The sequence below is a fragment of the Serinus canaria genome, chromosome 12, assembly GCF_022539315.1.
Source record: "Serinus canaria isolate serCan28SL12 chromosome 12, serCan2020, whole genome shotgun sequence".
In the NCBI taxonomy this organism is placed as follows: domain Eukaryota; kingdom Metazoa; phylum Chordata; class Aves; order Passeriformes; family Fringillidae; genus Serinus; species Serinus canaria.
This window is the reverse complement of record NC_066326.1, coordinates 18078936-18098254: the sequence shown is the minus strand read 5'-3', so window position 1 is coordinate 18098254 and position 19319 is coordinate 18078936. Positions and strand designations below refer to the sequence as shown.

The 19319-nt window shown below is 41.7% G+C and overlaps 1 protein-coding gene across 4 annotated transcripts in view; it reads right to left on the bottom strand.

Annotated features, from left to right (window-relative positions):
• ATG7 (autophagy related 7) overlaps positions 1 to 19319 on the bottom strand; it is a 109296-nt gene that overhangs the window by 65439 nt on the left and 24538 nt on the right. For all 4 annotated transcript variants that reach the window (XM_050979213.1, XM_050979212.1, XM_018914937.3 and 1 more), the window contains exons 17-18: positions 18936 to 19016; positions 2667 to 2789 (exon numbers count right to left, since the gene is read on the bottom strand). In XM_050979213.1, coding sequence (XP_050835170.1) covers positions 2667 to 2789; positions 18936 to 19016 — 204 coding nt within the window. The remainder of the gene's footprint in view (positions 1 to 2666; positions 2790 to 18935; positions 19017 to 19319) is intronic.

Sequence of the window (19319 nt, the reverse complement as noted above, 5' to 3'; positions counted from 1 at the left end):
GGGAGATTTGATGGAAATTCAGGCTACATATCCAAAAATGTTGTGTTTAACAGTCCATCCCCTGCAGAACATGCACAACTTATCCAGATTCTCTTCTAGAAAAGCTCAAAACTTAGGAAAAAAAATTCCCATTAAAGCATTTTTACACACACATCATGAAAGCAGCAAAAAATTTAGGTGAACTAAAAATAAAAACCATTAGAAAAATGTGAAACATAAGAGCAGCACAACACTTTTTCTGACCACAAGAAAACACTCTGGGCAAAATGTTCAGGGAAATGCTCGGAGTGAATGCACATTTAACAGAGAACCTTGTAAAAACCAGCACAGGACTGAGTGGATCCCCTGTCACAGGCAGGTTTATCAGGGAAATATCTGGCATTTATCCATGGAATTACAACTAAATTATGATGTTGCTGGGTAAACAGAAGGTTGGATGACATCTGACTTTACAAGTCTATTTTCTTTATTAGAGTTCTGGATAGATTTTACCAGGCAGGAGGGAAGGAAAATCTGCAGTTTCCAGAAGCCATTTTTATTGTCTCCAAACACACCAATAATCCCCAAAATCTCTCTGAGTGGTGAAAAGCAAATCATTTCTCACCAGAAAAATGAAATATTCCCATCCCAAACCAGGCCATCCCCACCTGGTGAAACCTCTCAGTGCTTTTGCTGCATCTTGAGAATACCTCAAATCAAAGGAGCACCAAGCTCAGCAAATCCAGCTCCATTTTAGGCAACATTCTGCCAAGAGCAGCTCCAGAACAGCCAGAAACCCAAAAAAATTCATTTTGCAGAGCTCACAATCCCCAGCTGCAGCGTGAGAAAAAGGAGCTCAACATACAGGAGGAAAAGGAGCTCAAGACAGGAGAGTAATTCTGCAGAAATGATATTAAAGGAGAGAAATTCTGCAGAAAAGGTATTAAAAGAGAGTAATTCAGCAGAAAAGATACTAAAAGCACTCTCTTGTGCACCTAAAAAATTGAAGAATTGCCCCAGATGATGGCCTGGGAGACTTGTGGAGGAGCACAAAGCAACCCCTTTGTTTTTCAGAGCCAAAAATGGAAAGTTTTTCAGTGGCAAAACGTAGCAAAGAACTGGTTTTTAACCCAAAGAGAGCAGGGGGCTCCAGAACCCCCAAAATATTCTGCTTGTCAGCCCTTGCCATCCTTGCACTCACCCTAATGTGAAAGCAGGAGCTCTGCAAATACTTTGCATGTCAGGTTTTCCACCTCTGAGCAGTGATTTCACTGCACAAACCTCACTAAAACACCCCAGGATTTTGCAATGCACACAAATTCTGGGTTTTAAGCAAAAAAAAAACCCCAAACTTTGAACTTCAAACTGCCACCAGACTCTGCATTACTTTGTAGAGAATATCTAAAACCTCATTACCAAACCCCCATTGTGAAGCTGCAAAAGGGATTTATGGATTGTTAGGTAACAAAAGAACACAGCACTAATTAGAATTGTTCTTACATTTTACATTAGCAACCCAGACACTGAAAGTCAGTCCTGGCAATCTTTAATTTATAATAATAATAATAATAATAATAATAATAATAATAATAATAATAATAATAATAATAATAATAATAGTAGTAGTAGTAGTAATAATATAATAATAAAATAATCTTTAATTATTCTTGCTGTTAATGAGTGGCATGTGTTAAGGGGTGCTTGTTTTCCCTTCCTGGATCCCTTTCATACATTTATCTATATAAAAAGGATGTAAATATAAATATATATTTATATATTTTAATATATAAATATATTTTTATATATTTATATATTTAAATATATTTATATTTTAATATATTTATATATTTTAATATATGTATATTTTATTAAATTTATATTTTATACATTTATATATTTATACATTTATATATTTGTATATATTTTTATATTTTTATATTTATATATTTTTATATATTTATATGTATATATGAGATAGATATACCTAGAAATACCTGGAAATGTTTTCCAGGCATGCCCATGCTGATGTCAGAATGCATGAGGCATTTCACAGCTGTTTCCAGCATCTGCTGGAATTATTTTTCAGAGGTTAAACACGAAACAGAGAGCCAAGTCAGCATGCTCCACCCCAAACTTTACTAAGAAGCCCTTGGAGCCCTTTCCAGCTGCAAGAACAGCTGCAGCACTTGCCCAGGCTGCAGGGAATGCACAAGCCCTGGGCCAGGATGAAATGAGGATGCACAAGGGCAGAGATGTGGGCAGGGGGAGGGAGGAGCACAAATCTCTGTTAAATGCAAGATTAGGAGACACCTGATGGATTTTTTTATGGAGCACACCTGAGGGTTGAGTGCTCAGCAGTGCTGCTGGCCATGAGGTCAAACACACTCCCCAATTTCTGCCCAAATTCCATTTTTTGTCACTGGGCAGGTATAAACAGCATTTCCCCCCACATTGTGATCCATCAAGCAGCATAATTACATTTTAATTAACCTAAAATTGCAACTGATTTCCTCACAGCACATAACCCCAGCCACCTGTTTTCTTTAAAGATAATATTTAAAGACTCAGATAGAGAAAGTTACAATTAATTTAAGAGAATGCCTAAGTCACTGTGTCAATCACTCTGTAAATGAAATACCACTGCTTAATTCTATTGATTAATTAACATGCAAATGTGATTTGCTTACCTCAGCAGCCTGTGTCTCCTGGTGGAGTAAAGTCAGACCTGTCAAGTCTTCCAAGAAGGAATGTGAAGAATTAAAAACTTTGGCTAGGAAATGAAACCCTTCTCGTTCATACTGCTCGAGGACCTGCCAAAGGAACAAACAGAGGAGGATTTCAAATGCAGTGCCCATCACCTGCTCCATCCTCCTGTTGGACTCACAAAATAAAAGCAGAATCTTTCTGAGCCCTCAGGAAATGCCTGGATGCTGCAAACAGGTAAAAATGCCAGAGAACACAACCAACATTTTCCCCAGCTCAGTCTCTACGGTGAGGGAAGGTGGAAGCAAGGGGGAAGAGAAATGGGGCTTAGGATTTCCTGCTTTAAACACATTTTTTAGGACAGATGATAGGGCAAGAAGGAAACCTTGGCAGCACGGCCACAAAAGGAGCATTTGAGTGCCACAAAGCACAGAGAAACAGGGAAAACTGGAACAGGGTCAGGGCAGGGGAAGAGCCATGCTGGGACAGCCTGAAAAATCCCCAGAGTAGGTGGCCAAGCCCAACATCCCCCAGCCTCCAGAGATCCATCACTCTGAGGCTCTTGTGTCTTCCTCTATTTTTCTGCTTGAATTTTCCTGGTTTATTTTTTATTTGGACGATTTCACAAGCTCCTAGCAGAGCTGTGAGGTTTTAGTTGATATTCCTCCCAAGCCCTGAGCATGAAGAAGTTCATTTCAGCTTCAGGGGAGGAGGTGCCAGGCTGATTTCAAGGCAGATTGAAGATAAATATCAACCATGACCCCAATCCTACACCTTTGGGACAGCAGGAAATGGCAGGAATTTATGCCTGAGCAATGCCAGGATCCATTGTTCCCTTGTTTTTGTTCCAAGGTCTCATCATTTCATCCCCTGCTCCCAGATGAAGCAGTGAGCTGGATGCATTCCAACCAGAACTCTCCCTGCAGCACCCCAAGGGGCAGAGCAGGATTGATGCAGGGACCTCAAAGGCACAGAGACTGAAATGGAGCAGGGAAGGATCACCAGGATCAGCCTGGGTCCAGGAGAGGCAGGATCTGCACAGGAATGGAAAGGCTCCCACCAGAATTCAGCACCAGCTGCTCTCACAACCATCTCACCCCTTCCTAGTTCAACAATTCCTGGTGGTCCCAAACACCAAATTCATCAATAAAACTGTGGGAATGTGCCCAGCCCAGCAACATTCTCCAGCAGAACACATCCCAGGAGCTCTTCCACTGGAATTCAGGCTCCTTAAAAACCACATTTATACCCAGCTGACAGAATTAGAACTGATAAAAACAGACTGGGATCCTCCCTCAGCTCTCTGTGCAAAACTATCTAATGCATCATTAGGCTTCAAAAAACACAAACAAAGAACTGAAACACAACTGGGAGGAGGAAGGCAGATATAAAAGGTGATTGTCAAACATTTGGCACCTTCCTGACCACACTTATTCTTCTAAAATAAACAAAATCAGCACTTGACGTTCTCTTCCTGAACCTACAGAAATTGTCCTTCACTCTTGAAAGATTTATTTGGCCACAGGGGTTTGGAGGGTGTGTGTGCAATGAGTGACAAATACAATCATGAATTAAAAAAGGGTTTTAAAAAGGAATATTGGGAGGATTTCTTTGTATTTTTCTCGGGGTTTTTTATTCCTGAGATAGATGAAACACCAGGAACATTCACAATGCAACACAAAGAACTGAACAGCAATTTTTTGGAGATGTGTCCTGAGTGTTATCCACTAAATATGGTGGGATTGCACTGTGGATTTACACATTCCATGAGACCCCTGGGGTTCAAAACCCCCCTCAAACAGTCCCTTGCACAGACACCAATTCCTAAAAGCCTGGGGTGTGTTCACAGCCCTGCCCCTGGGAACTCCTCACCCTGGCAGGGCTTTGGCTTTTTGGCTCCTTTTTTCCCCCAGGGTTTTGGAGGAAGCCCAACCCAGATTTTGGGTGCTGCAGGACAGCTCAGAGTCCATGGCCATGAGCCCAGCCCCAGCCTGCAGCCTGAACCTCAGCCTGGTGTGAAATTCTGAGAGCCCACAGAGAAACACAGGGCCAACACCACCCTGAGATGTTCTGGCCTCTGCCCAGGGGGAACAGATACTCAAAGATGGAAAACACCTCGGGCTGTGCAAATGTTATCAGAGCAGGGAACTCAGGGCACCCTTCCTGCATCCCCTAAATCCCAGGGCCCTTTGGGCTCTCATCAGGAAGGCTCTCATTAAGTGCCTTTTGGAGTATTAACATTAATATTAATAAAATTCAAAAATTTAATAAATCATTAAATTTAAATAAATTAAAAAATTTAAAATGGATGTATGACTACACAAACAAAAATTTACACTATATACAATACATATAATATATATAATATATAATATATATAATAGAAACATAATAGAATATTTTAAATTATTATGTTATTTTATTTATTCATAATACTATCTTTATATATTTTATCATTACATATAATATATATAATATATAATACATAATATATAAAATATATATTATATAATTATATCCATATATTACATTATAATAATGTCTATTAATTATATTAATTATATTAGTTACATTATTTTTATTATAGTATATAGTATATATTCTATGATATTTAATATTATATATTCTATATATATTATATATTATAAACTATATTGTTATATTGCATGTATATTATTATATAATATATAATACATTATAAATAGTATAATATAACACATAAATTTTATAATATAATAGAGAATATAAAATATAGAATATATACTATATACTATAATAAAATATTATAATTTATTAATGTAATATAATATAATAAATGTAATATAACATAAGAAATAGAATAATTTAATAAATATAATACAATAAAATATAATATATAATATTATATAAAATATACTATGATATAATATGATATAAATACTATAATATACTATACTATAATATAAGGAATAATATTATATTTATAGCATATTACACAATTATATTTATGATCTATTATTATGTTTATATTATATCATTTAGTTATAATGTTTTTAAATATTACAAATTATATAAATGTAAATGATTATAACAACCACGTTAAAATATATTAAAATGAATAGATATATTATTAAATTTACCAAACTATGAATAAGGTCAGAGATCCAGGCATTGCAGGCTCATTATTTTTACATTTTTTGGGAGTGGCAGACATTAACCTGACCAAATCCATTGCTAAGGGAAGATTTAAACATTTCTCTTCCCCCTGTGGCAGAGACCTTCCATGGTGCCACAATGGAAAATTCAGGTTTGGGAACAAACCTGACCACACACAGAGGATTTTACAAACCTAAAGCACATAAAATAAAGAACATTTTCCCCCTAGCAGCAGCACAGAAGCCTGAAAAGCTGCATTAAAAGGGCCCTGGCTGATGGGATGGCTGGTTTTGACCAGGAGGACAGCCTGCTGCATGGAAGCACCTGTGAGATCATCCCAACTGCAGAATTCCAGGCACAGGAGCCAGCACATGGCACAGCAGAGAGGCAGAAAAGCACCTGCAGCTGCACATGGGGATGTTTATATCCATATATACAGTGGATGTAGATGGGGTTGTGCTGTCCATCTCTGCTCCCACCCACGCTCAGGATGGTTCTGGCACCCTGGGCCTCAAAAGATGAGTCTGGACTCTGGGTTTTTTGGTTCTTCAGAATTGTTTATTGTTTCTTATCTACAAAGTCCCTTCTCTGCCCGACCTGGATCTGACCAGCAGGGCAGCCAAAGGCACTCTGGCCACCCCCAAGGTGGGCACATCTTTTATAACAAAAACTACGGATATCAGATTTACCTTTTATCCCCAATACCTGTCACCCTCGTCACCAGGTACACCCTCACCCCAGACCAATCCCCAAGTGCCAACACCACAGCAGGAGATGGATGACAAGAAGAAGAAAGAAGAGTATTGTGACATGCCCTGATTCCTCCATCTTGTCTCCACAACCCCCCTGTACCCAAACCCCAAAATCTGGGATTTACCCTATAATTGTGTCTTCCCTTCACCATTCACACCCCAGTGATTCTCGCAGGTTCCATCTCCTCATACACAGGTGGCACATCCCTGATGGATCAAAATCCATCCACCAAGTGCTTCTGGCAACATTCCAAGGCTCCCGAGCCCCCCAAGGGTTCTCTGGGTAGCTCTGGACATCAGGAGGGATGGGCTGAGCTCCCACAGATATATATGTTCATTATAGGGATATCTCCTTCACTGAAGGACATCCCCACTATCATGAAATCCTTTTAATAGTGGGAGAACATTTTGTCACCCTCAGGGGCTTGATTTCCCAAGTGAGAGGAGGGAAACTTCCCACCAAGGAGGAACTCCACTGCCCAAATCAAACCTTCCCTCCCCAAATCCAGGAGCAGCTTCTCTCTGGGCACAGATTTGTCCAGCAGCCACTGAGCAGCCCTCCAAAAGGAAAAAGAATGAGGCAAAATAATCTCAGGTTCCTTTGCCAGGAGACCACACAGGGAGTAATCACCCAGCAATAAAACCAGTCTGAACAACAAAGAGACACAAAATAATTCCAAAAAATGTTTCCAGATTTAATAAGTGACCAACTTGTTGCATGGAAAGGAGATTTTCTCCTATTGGATCATGTCCAGCAGAGCCCAAGGACCCAAGGCTGGCATGAATTTGCTTTGACACTCCTGAACAATTCCCCACCAGCCTTGGTCCCACTGAGATCCTGCCAGGGATCAGCTCTGCAGGAGCAGAACACTTGGGAGATGCCACCGTTGGCTCTTGATCTCAAACCAGTCACTGTCTGCCACAGATGGACAAAATCCCACCTGAACTCCTCCAGGAACAAGCCCAGCCCTTCAGGGATGGGCCACTGTGCAGCAATTCATTTTCCAGGCAGCAAAAATAACTAGGAAAGCACCACAAAAAGAACCAGAAATGCGTAACTCTTGCACCCAGCCTGGCAAGCTGGAGCAGGAAAGGATTTATTAAGGAACTCTGATTTTTGCCTCACCTGCAGGTCACTTTTCAGAGCTTAGGAGAGCTGGGAAACACCAATCCCTTCTGGATTCCCTGGCTGCAAACACTGCCAGGAGAACCCACATGCTCCCACCACCTCTCCTGCCATGCACATCCCTCAGGCTGATGCCATAACCTGGATTCCAGCCTCCACCTCACAGAGCCAGAGCTCCAGCACTGGATTTTTCACACAATGGCATTTTAATGGAAGAAATCAAGCTGTGGATGCACAGCATCCCACCAGGACCAACCCCACGGGCTGCCAGACTTTCTGAGTAAATGATACCCAGTGCCTCATTTCATGAGCAATCTTTTCATTCTGGCCTGTTTACTGAAGTTAAAAAAAACCCCAAATCTCATGGCAGAAGGGAAAAAAAAAATAAATAAAAATACAGGCTTGGAGTAAAAGGACTTGCTCTGAAATGAGAAACAGATGTGCAGGCTTGGTGTTTATTCTTTTTATTTGAACAGCATTCTGCACCAATTGCTGGGTACAGAGAGAGAATCTGGCTCCAGGATTGCTTCACAGCAGAAAAGTTAATCTCTGCTTAAGCAAAAACACAAAAACCAAGCTCCAAACCCAAAGAAACTGGCTGCTGATGCAAAATTGGCTCTTGTTTTATTTCTGTCACATGAATTTCAAACTTTTTTTTTTACCAGTATTTACATTTGGTTTGGCTTTTTTAATTTTTTTTTTTTTTTTCCCTTTTCAAAGTAGGTTGCATCTGCAGAGCTTGAACCAGTGCTGTTGACTTTCCAGGAAAAATAAAACAAGGAATGAATGCTACCAGCTGGATTATTTACACTCAAGATTTCTGGGTAATTTACCCCCCAAAACAACTTCCTGGATTATTTACACTAAATCAGATTTCAGCCCCCAAAAAAGTTCCTGGATTATTTACAGTAAGTCAAATTTCTGGGTAATTTACCCCCCAAACAAGTTCCTGGATTATTTACAGTAAGTAAAACTTCTGGGTAATTTAGCCCCAAAACAACTTCCTGGATTATTTACACTAAATCAGATTTTACCCCCCAAAAAAGTTCCTGGATTATTTACACTAAGTCAAATTTCTGGGTAATTTACCCCCCCCAAAAAAAGTTCCTGGATTAATTACATTAAGTCAGATTTCTGTGTAATTTACCCCCAAAACAAGTTCCTGGATTATTTACAGTAAGTAAAATTTCTGGGTAATTTACCCCCCCCAAAACAAATTCCTGGATTATTTACACTAAGTCAGATTTCTGGGTAATTTAGCCCCCAAACAAGTTACTGGATTATTTACACAAAATCAGATTTTACCACCCCTCCAAAAAAAGTTCCTGGATTATTTACAGTCAGTTAGATTTTTGGGTAATTTAGCCCCCCAAAAAATTCCTGGATTATTTACACCATGTAAAAGTTTTGTATAATTTACCCCCCAAAACAACTTCCTGGATTATTTACACTAAATCAGATTTCTGGGTAATTTACCCCCCAAACAAGTTCCTGAATTATTTACAATCAGTTAGATTTTTGGGTAATTCAGCCCCCCAAACAAGTTCCTGGATTATTTACACTAAATCAGATTTTACCTCCCCCAAAAAAGTTCCTGGATTATTTACACCATGTAAAATTTCTGGGTAATTTACCCCCAACAATCCGGTATTTACCTAGATTTCCCCCAAACAGTCTGGATTATTTACACTAATAGATTCGGTAATTGCCCCCACAACTCTGATTAACATCAATTTCCCCAAAACAAGTTCCTGGATTTAAACACTTCCCTCCCTCAAAGGAGGCAGGTACTTCAATAAAAATTTCAGGGTCACAAAAAATCCCAATATTCAGGGCTCTGTTTAGAAATTGGACAGAAATTGGATATATTTTCACACCCTGTTATCTCCCTGCTTATCACAGGCCATGCAGCAAGGACAGAAAATTACTGTACACCTGCTGAAAAAACATTTGGAAAATCAGACAGGTGGGAAAAAGTCTTGCCAGCTCCATTCTTCAAAATTCAATGTATCTGCTGTTAAAACAGCAATTTAATGAAAGTTTTATGCTGTGAAGAATCCTCCTCAAAGAGAAGAGAACAATAAGAGTTAATATTCAAAATTTTATCACACAAACCATAATTCTGCTTTCATTTTAAAAATCCTCATTCCCAGACTCCTGCCTTTTCACAAAGTTCTCAGTTTTTATTGCCTAAAAGTCATCAAGAAAAGTCTAACAAGGTGGTGCTGTAACACAGCTAGGCAAGAGAAGGCAATAAAATTGCAATTGTGAGGGTCATGGAATGATTGTTCAGGCCCTTCAGTGCATGAGTTTGGAAGAGAAAAGTCTGAAAATTTTACGTGAAAAAAGGTAACACTCCAAAAATGACCTCAAATGGAATAACCAAAGCTTGTGCATGCTCTCAGGGTTAAGGCTGAAGAAGCAAAGCTCTGCAGAAGGCTGTGCTCCAGGTGTGCCCTGCAGCAGGCATGCTGGAAACACTGGAAATGCAGAAACCACAGGCAAAAATGGCATCATCCTGGGCTCAGCTCCGACTCATGAACTCACCCTCTGCACACACACAGCTCCAGGAACTCACTCACCCTCTGCACACACACAGCTCCATGAACTCACTCACCCTCTGCACACACACAGCTCCATGAACTCACCCAGCCTCTGCACACACACAGCTCCATGAACTCACTCACCCTCTGCACACACACAGCTCCATGAACTCACTCACCCTCTGCACACACACAGCTCCATGAACTCACTCACCCTCTGCACACACACAGCTCCATGAACTCACTCACCCTCTGCACACACACAGCTCCATGAACTCACTCACCCTCTGCACACACACAGCTCCATGAACTCACTCACCCTCTGCACACACACAGCTCCATGAACTCACTCACCCTCTGCACACACACAGCTCCATGAACTCACTCACCCTCTGCACACACACAGCTCCATGAACTCACTCACCCTCTGCACACACACAGCTCCAGGAACTCACTCACCCTCTGCACACACACAGCTCCATGAACTCACTCACCCTCTGCACACACACAGCTCCATGAACTCACTCACCCTCTGCACACACACAGCTCCATGAACTCACTCACCCTCTGCACACACACAGCTCCAGGAACTCACCCTCTGCACACACACAGCTCCAGGAACTCACTCACCCTCTGCACACACACAGCTCCAGGAACTCACTCACCCTCTGCACACACACAGCTCCAGGAACTCACCCTCTGCACACACACAGCTCCATGAACTCACCCTCTGCACACACACAGCTCCAGGAACTCACCCAGCCTCTGCACACACACAGCTCCATGAACTCATTCACCCTCTGCACACACACAGCTCCAGGAACTCACTCACCCTCTGCACACACACAGCTCTATGAACTCACTCACCCTCTGCACACACACAGCTCCATGAACTCACTCACCCTCTGCACACACACAGCTCTATGAACTCACTCACCCTCTGCACACTCCCAGCTTTGCCCTTCCCAGCCCATCATCAGTACTGAAAATGAAAGCAAGTCAGTATAAAAGCTTAACTAACCCAATCACAACAGGCTGAGAAATCCTGTAAGTAGGAGATTTTGTTGTTTTAATTCAGAGTAGGAGAGCAGTGATACAAATGAGCTTTGCCTGCTGCTATTTCCCACCCTGAGTTTGAACTGTAAGGGGCAGAAAATGGAGAATTAACTTGCTGGAGAATCAGTTCTGAAAGGCCTCAACAGGGGTTTTTTTAGCTTGGGATTTTTCAGTTTCTTCTGAATCATGAAAAGGAAGAAAGCAGAGCTCTCAGAAAGTTAAGAAATGCCAGTTTAAGCATGGCCTTGGCAACACTGAGTTCTTGGGAGATGCATGCATTGTTTCCTGGAATAATCCTGATGTGCTTCACCAAGAAGCCATCTTCTCTGATAAGAACATCTGACAGATAAACCTGCAGGGTTTTGATTTAAGATTTCAAATCTTAAGATTTTAAGATTTTTGACTTAAGAAAGTTGCTCTTTCCTTTCTTAAATATTTCTCCCAGCTTATTTCAAATGCAGCAGCACCCCCAGATTTCAGCCAGCCTAAGAAGTTTCACTGCCCAGCACAAGCTGAGAGCATTCCCTGCCTGCAAACAGCAGTGCAGAGAGAGGAAGGGAAACAAAAGGGCCCAGAGAAAAATCAAAAATTCTATTTTAGAGAATAGAAACAAACAGCAGTGCAGAGAGAGGAAGGGAAATAAAAGGACTCAGAGAAAAATCAAAAATTCTATTTTAGAGAGTGAGGAAGAGGCACAAAGGGGATTTTGGTAGCACCATCAGATCCTGGTCCTGACCTCCCTGAGCACCTGGGTACACCCTTCAGTCCCTCCCTGTCACTCCACAGGATGGATGTTCACAGCTTGGATTCACAACTTCATTTATCCCCACTCTGCTTCCTGCCCAGCCTTTCAGCTGCTGGGCTCAGCAGCAGCCCCAGCTTATTTCAAGTGCAGCAGCACCCCCAGATTCCAGCCAGCCAAAGAAGTTTCACTGCCCAGCACAGGCTGAAAGCATTCCCTGCCTGCAAACAGCAGTGCAGAGAGAGGAAGGGAAACAAAAGGACCCAGGGGAAAATCAACATCTCTATTTTAGAGAGTGAGCAAGAGGCACAGAGGGGATTTTGGTAGCACCATCAGATCCTGGTCCTGACCTCCCTGAGCACCTGGGTACACCCTTCAGTCCCCTCCCTGTCACTCCACAGGATGGATGTTCACAGCTTGGATATTCACAACTTCATTTATCCCCACTCTGCTTCCTGCTCAGCAGGGCTCAGCAGCAGTCCCAGCATGGTGGCTCCAGCTCCTTGTGGCATCACTCCCCCTCTGCTGCCCAGGGAGGCAGAAATCCCTGATCCCTCCCTGCCCCACGCCAGGGAAGGACAATGTGGGGCTGGATTTTGGGTCAGACAAGCACAGGGACAGGCACCTCATCCCCAGGCACCTCATCCCCAGCTCTTGAAGGAGCAACAGAGAGAAGCAAGGGCACTTCCCAGCAGGTGAAGGAATGCCAAGGAATGCTTGTTCTCCCACCTGCCTGCTGCTGAGGGATGCTCTGGCTGCCTGCACCAAGGGTGGCTCTGCCAAAGGCAGGAGGGGCCCAGCTCTGCTGCCCAGGACAATCATTTCTTGCAGCCAGCCCTGCCCTGCCAGCAGCACTGGAGGGGGCAGAGTCCCACCCTGGCACTGCCCCAGGCACAGCCTGCAGCTGCTCAGGGCTCCCCAGAGCCACAGCTCCAGCTGGAAAATCCACATTTTCTGGGCTACCTCAGAGCAGAGGGGTTTGGACTCTGGATGTGCTGTGAAAACAGCACTGGAGGAGCAGCAGCACTTCCTTCAAAACCATATTTACCCAATTTCATAGATTTCTGCCATTTTACCATCTCTGAAAATTGAGTTCCCTCCACTTTGAAACAGAACAGTTCTGTAAGGACAGATATATCAGCACTGTAAAAATGTGGAAAAAATTAAAAAAAAAATCCAACTTAGCTAAAGCTGTTCAAAAATACTTGCAAACAAAGATCAGCTTTCCCATAAAGCAAAGCTGGTGGTTGGTTAAGTTGAAGAAAACAGACAGCAGGATAGACAGACACCTGTCAAAGACTGCAATGGGAATGCAGAAAAACATCTGAAAAACAAGTACAATAATTAAAGTAGAAAAGATAATTATCATGAGAAACAACTTACAGAATTAAAAATATTGTGTCTCCATGAATATGGAGAATAACTGAATAGCTTGGGAATCTGAATAACTGAATAACTTCCCAATAAACTGGGGAATAGAAAGCACCAGGCTGCAAAAATGCAAAAATCTTATGGAAGGAAAAAGGAACAGCTACAAACTGCTCATATCCAGCAAAACAAACAACAGATCTTTTGAGTTGCAGGTGGAATCCCAGAGAATGAGGGCTGGAATTGATGGTGGGGTGAACACCATCATCATCATCATCGTCATCATCATCATCATAGCCCAGCACCACACATTGAATATTCCTGAATTTTAATCCAGTTCAGTCTTCTCCAAGTTGGCCTTTGCAGTTATTCAAGCCAAAGCATTTTAGCTGAGTTCTGTTTTAACTGACAGAAAAGGGGTTGTGTGACAGCTTCACAGAGAGATGGTAAACCAGCACAGATTATCTCTAATATAAATAATTAAAAATTACATTCTAGGCACAGGCAGATATTGAACATGCCAATATCAGGAAACTGCAGTGATGCTGTCTTTTCCCTCATTGATGGTCCTTCACTTTGTCCTAATTGTAGTCAGAATTTCATTGAACTGGAAGAAGAAATACTGGGGAAAATCCCAAACAAGACCCATAAAATTTCATTTAAATGTCAGAAATTATTCCATAGTCTTACACAATGGCAGGTTTCCTCTTTCCTTCAAACCCCACTAATTTGAAATTTAAAGGTAACAATGGGAAAATTCATTTTTATTCCTTGCTAAGAGAAGTCCTGCATGGAAGTCAGAATGCTGAAAACGTGCCTGGGTGCACCAACAATTCATTCTTCAAGTCTCAGTGAAACCCATCCAATATTAATTTGTACAGAGACTTGTCAAATACTCACAGGTGTAAATTCAGGAAAGAAGGAGAGTTACACATGGACTCTGTTTCCCTGACTGCACAACTCCTTTAAAACATTCTCTTACATTTTTGAAATGTTCATTCCTGAAGGACAAACATTTCTCTCCATTTCCTTCATCAGTTCTGTAAGCTCTGCAAGTGACTTTTTTCTTTTTTTATTAGCACAGGAACCACCAGGGCTTCCCCCCCCCCATGACTTTTACATCCACACAATACTTGATTGAGCAATGTATAATATAAAAACGTATCATATTAAAAAATGTATCATATAAAAATGTATAATATAAAAATGGTATCATATAAAAATGTATAATATAAAAAGGTATAATATAAAAATGTATAATATAAAAATAAATGTATAATATAAAAATAAATGTATAATATAAAATGTCTAATATAAAAAATGTATCATAGAAAAAGATTTGAAGGAGCTTCAGGGACAGATCATCCCTTGCTATGGGAGAGAGCAAAGAGGAATGTCCTAGTGCAGTCTGGAATCAAAATCAAAATTATCTCAGCTGAAAAGCATCAGTGAGTGAGTGAGTCTTGCAGGTTGCTGTCATGAGTGATGAGAACAATTTCAAATACAAATGCAGGCCCAGCAGAAGAACAATGAGAGCACTGCTGAGGCTCCACGATGACAGATTTCCAAACTGAACCACTCAGAAATAACTTAGAGCACCCCAGGGCTCAGTGAATGTCACAGCAAAAGGGGCTGAGTATTCCTGAGATGGCAAACAGGGAAAACATCTGCAAGGGCAGGGAATATCCTGCCTGGAGGCAGAAATTGTAACATGATGCCAACAGTGCCATCCCTGCTGCCAGTGTCTGCCCTTCGTGACATGCAGTGACACTGGGAAACATCCAAAGGAACTCTGAGGCTAAAAAGGGGTAAAAACCCCTTCAGCAGCTCCAGCTCCCAGCAAATGGAGGAGAAAGTTGGGGAGGAACCTGACAATCAGCAGAGAGCCTTGTGCTGATTTTGATCCGAGGGTAAAAAGGGGTAAAAACCCCTTCAGCAGCTCCAGCTCCCAAAAATGGAGGAGAAAGTTGGGGAGGAACCTGACCATCAGCAGAGAGCCTTGTGCTGGTTTTGACCCATTCCACAGTGGGGGTGGTTCCACACGAGCCTGACTGCAGCAGGGAAAGGAGAAATCTCTTCAAGGAGAACAAGTCAGATCTCCAGCACGTGGGGGCTGAATTTTAACTCTGGAAGAAATGGGAGCTATGGCTAAAAGCAGAGGGTTTCTACCTCTTTATATCCAGGTGGCAATTTATCTTTTGTGACATTAAACTCTGGCTCTGTGGGGTCTCCTCGTTCGTTCTGTGATGCACAAGAAGGGGAGCAATAAAAGGAAATGTTCATTGTCCTCATTAAAATAGAAACTCTGGCAGCTTTGCATTAAAATACCTTTTAATCCTCTTTTCAATGTTAAAATACATATTTCAACATTCATGATTTAAGGCTTTAACCAGTGTTCTGCAAGGATCAGATCTGCTCTCCAAGGAATTGCAACACTTCCCACCCCAACACAATGAACACACAGCCTCAATTAGCTCCCAACAGGGCAAACTGGCTAATTAGCCCAGCCAGTGATAAGCTAAATCTTCACTCCTGTAAGTAAAGCAGTTGGTACAAATGAGTATCTGTGGGAAAAGGATTTGTAGAGAGTTTTCAGGGCTTGATAAAAGGTTTACTCAGTGTGTATTTATATGTGCACTTTGAGATAAGAAATGCTGATTTAGAAATGCTGGGGAATAGGACAGACATTGGTGAGAGAGAGAAATGGAGTTAGAAGAAAGTTTCAAAGGAAGGGTTTGTAAAAAAGATTAGATACTTTAGAGAAACAGAACTGTGCAAAATGCATTGTAGGGAGATGTACAGGATGATTGGCTTTAAGGCATCTATAAAGTGGTGTGGTAAAAAGCTGATAGGGCAAAAAATGCTTCTAATGGTTTGTAATTAGGAAATAGTGAACTTCTGATTGTGCTAGCATGAATTGGAACATCTGTATTGTCTCACCCTCCTCATGAGACTGAAAATGGAATAAAGGTTTTTAAAATGCCTCTCAGTTGCCCCATCTCTGGCTCAGAAAAAAGGATTGTCTGACCAATATCCCTCCTAAATATTGTCTGACAAACATCCATCCAAATATTGCCTGACCAATATCCCTCCTGAATATTGCCTGACCAATATCCCTCCTGAATATTGTCTGACCAATATCCCTCCTAAATATTGTCTGACCAATATCCATCCTAAATATTGCCTGGCCAATATCCATCCTAAATATTGTCTGACCAATATCCCTCCTAAATATTGTCTGACCAATATCCATCCAAATATTGTCTGACCAATATCCCATCCTGAATATTGTCTGGCCAATATCCCTCCTAAAGAGCTCTGGAGTCTCCCTTGCTGGTGCCAGAAGAAGTTTGGCACCAGAAGGGCTCTCAGTGCTCCCCCAGTGCCCTGAGCCCTGACAGGGATATCTGACATTCCAGCACAGCTTCTGCAGGACCAGAATAAGACAGAGGGGGAACCACACAAGGAAAAATTGGCCCAGAATAGAAATGGATTGGTTTCCTGCTGTGAGCATCCCAAAATTCCTGAGCTACTGCCTGCAGGAAGCTTCTCTGGCACGTGGCCTGGGCAGGAGAGCTCTGGCAGGGAGGAGCTGGCTGCTTGCATGTCTGGCCCCTGCAGCTTCTGAGGCAGAGAAAGGAAGGAGTGACTGAGTCCAGATGAAAAGGACTCCAGTCTCCAAACATGCAGATCATCAGCAGCTCCTCCTGAGTCCCCCAGCAGGGCTGGATGCCTTCAGGATGCACTGGGATTCTTCTAAAATTCCTAATTTATTCTTTTTGTGCTTTCAGAGTTCCAGAGGGACAGGAGCTCAAGGAGGAGAACGCTGACAAAAGAAAAGCACCACGAACACAATGCCAGCAAATCCAATTCCATCTGTGCTGAAAGGCTGAACCCCCAGTAATTCTGACACGGAGCAGGATGAAATCCTCAATTACCTCATTAAAAAAACCAACCCTCACACAACAAACCAACAGAGAGACTCCAATTAAATCATCATTGGATTTGTCATTTCAAAGCATCAGCATCAGATTTCCACATAATGCAGGGTGACATATTCTTATGCTAATAAATAAAGTTAGCAAAGTAAACAAAGGCTCTGTTTCTACTGTAAGGAAATCCGTGAGCCAGTGGAGCAACCTTTTCAGCACAGCAGAAATTCAACCCCCAAACCACATGAAAAGTGATCTCTCTGGGAATAGCACAGCTGCTAAAATCCAAGGCACTTTTTATTAAATCATCAAGTCTGTTTATGTCAAATGGGCCTCTCTTCAAATGACCTCCAAGAGGAAATGATTTGCTGAGGAAAAATTGATCCTTGCACTGGATTTATCTGCATGGATGTACATTTTTATTGTTTTTACATGGCAGCGTTTCCTGAATTGGAGATAAGGGGAAAATAAGAGGAAAAGAGAAAGAAAAAAGCCTCATCTAACAGTTTAAATTCTCCACCACCAAGGTTTCAGCTATTGCTGAGCTTTCAGCTCTCCAACAGGGTAGATCCAGCTGCTGATATTTTTACAAACACCCAACTTTAGTGCTTCAACTTCAAGAGAAAATGCACACTGAGAGTCCTTCAAAACTTGTCAGATGTACCCAGCTAGCCCAGAGGGGAAAAAAAAGGATCACTGGACAAGAGGACACTGTGCAAGTCCTCCAGAAATTGCCAGTGCCCCATTGCTGTTTGGTGGCTCTTTGGAAGGAGCACCAGGGCAGGAACAGAAAGAACTTTCTGCAAGCACTTCCTCAAGGTACAGGAGGGTGAAATAAACTCATGGCACTCCAAAGCATGAGGCAAAAACCCTCTGAACCTCCCTGCTGAGAGATCCCAGGGAAAACTTCTGGAAGTTGCACTCTACAGCCAGAAAAAAACTTGCTAGAGGGAACTTTGGAAAAGCAGAGGAGAGGGAAACAATGCAAGAGCTGCCCCAGAGAGCCAAGAAACAGCTGGGAACTCTGAGGTGACTCAGGGCTGGCAGCACCAGCAGCAAAATGAACAATCTGCTCAATAAAGAAATGGTAAGAAGCAATTTTTTCCCCCTCAATTGTTCATTATTTGTCTGGTTTGTATCACAGACTTGAAATTTCGACAGTTTTGCCTATTTGGAAAGACATTAGGCTGCAGAAGGCTAAAGGGATACTGATTCAATTTCAGACATCAGAAAGCATTTCTTAAATAATGCCAATCTCATTCCTTCCTACAAAGCTGAAAGAGAATGGCAGCATTTTTGTGATAAGTATTTTTGTGATTTTTTTTTTTTTCCAGCAATGTCTTGGTCAATCTCTGCTTGGATTCTGCAGCTGATGGCAGCATTTATGTGGAGATAAAAAGAGCAGCATGCCAAGAGGTGATGTCAAAGAAATTTAGAAAACAGCTAAAAAAAAAAAAAAAAAAGCTACAGGGGAAAAAGAACTTTTAGCTGAAGTGGGAAGAGATTCTAAACCATAAGGAAGTCAGAGAAAATGTCAAAAGGTTGCTCAAAATTGACCTAGAAATATAAAAACAACAGAAAGCACAAACCCAGCCTTACCTTGGCTGAACAGGCTGTGCACTTATCAAATGCCAGGCTGACTGGAAGAACATTATCAAATCTGGATAAAAACCCTCGGATCTAGAGGACGATTAAAAAATGAAAAATCACATTACTACGTTAAACATTTCCAAAATTCAACAAGAACTGGACACACACATCCCATAAAAAGAACACCCACCATGTTCCAACAGTCATTCCCAGTAAAACTTGCAGTGGATTGACACTGAGCACATCTTCCTGCTCTTTTTGTACAAATCATGGCACAGCTGCCAAAATGCAGCATTACCTCACCAGAAACAGAGGCACAGCACCACCTGCAGTTGCCTTTTCTGACTGCAAAGTTCCATGAAAAATCAAAAATCACGGTGTGACAGCTGAAAT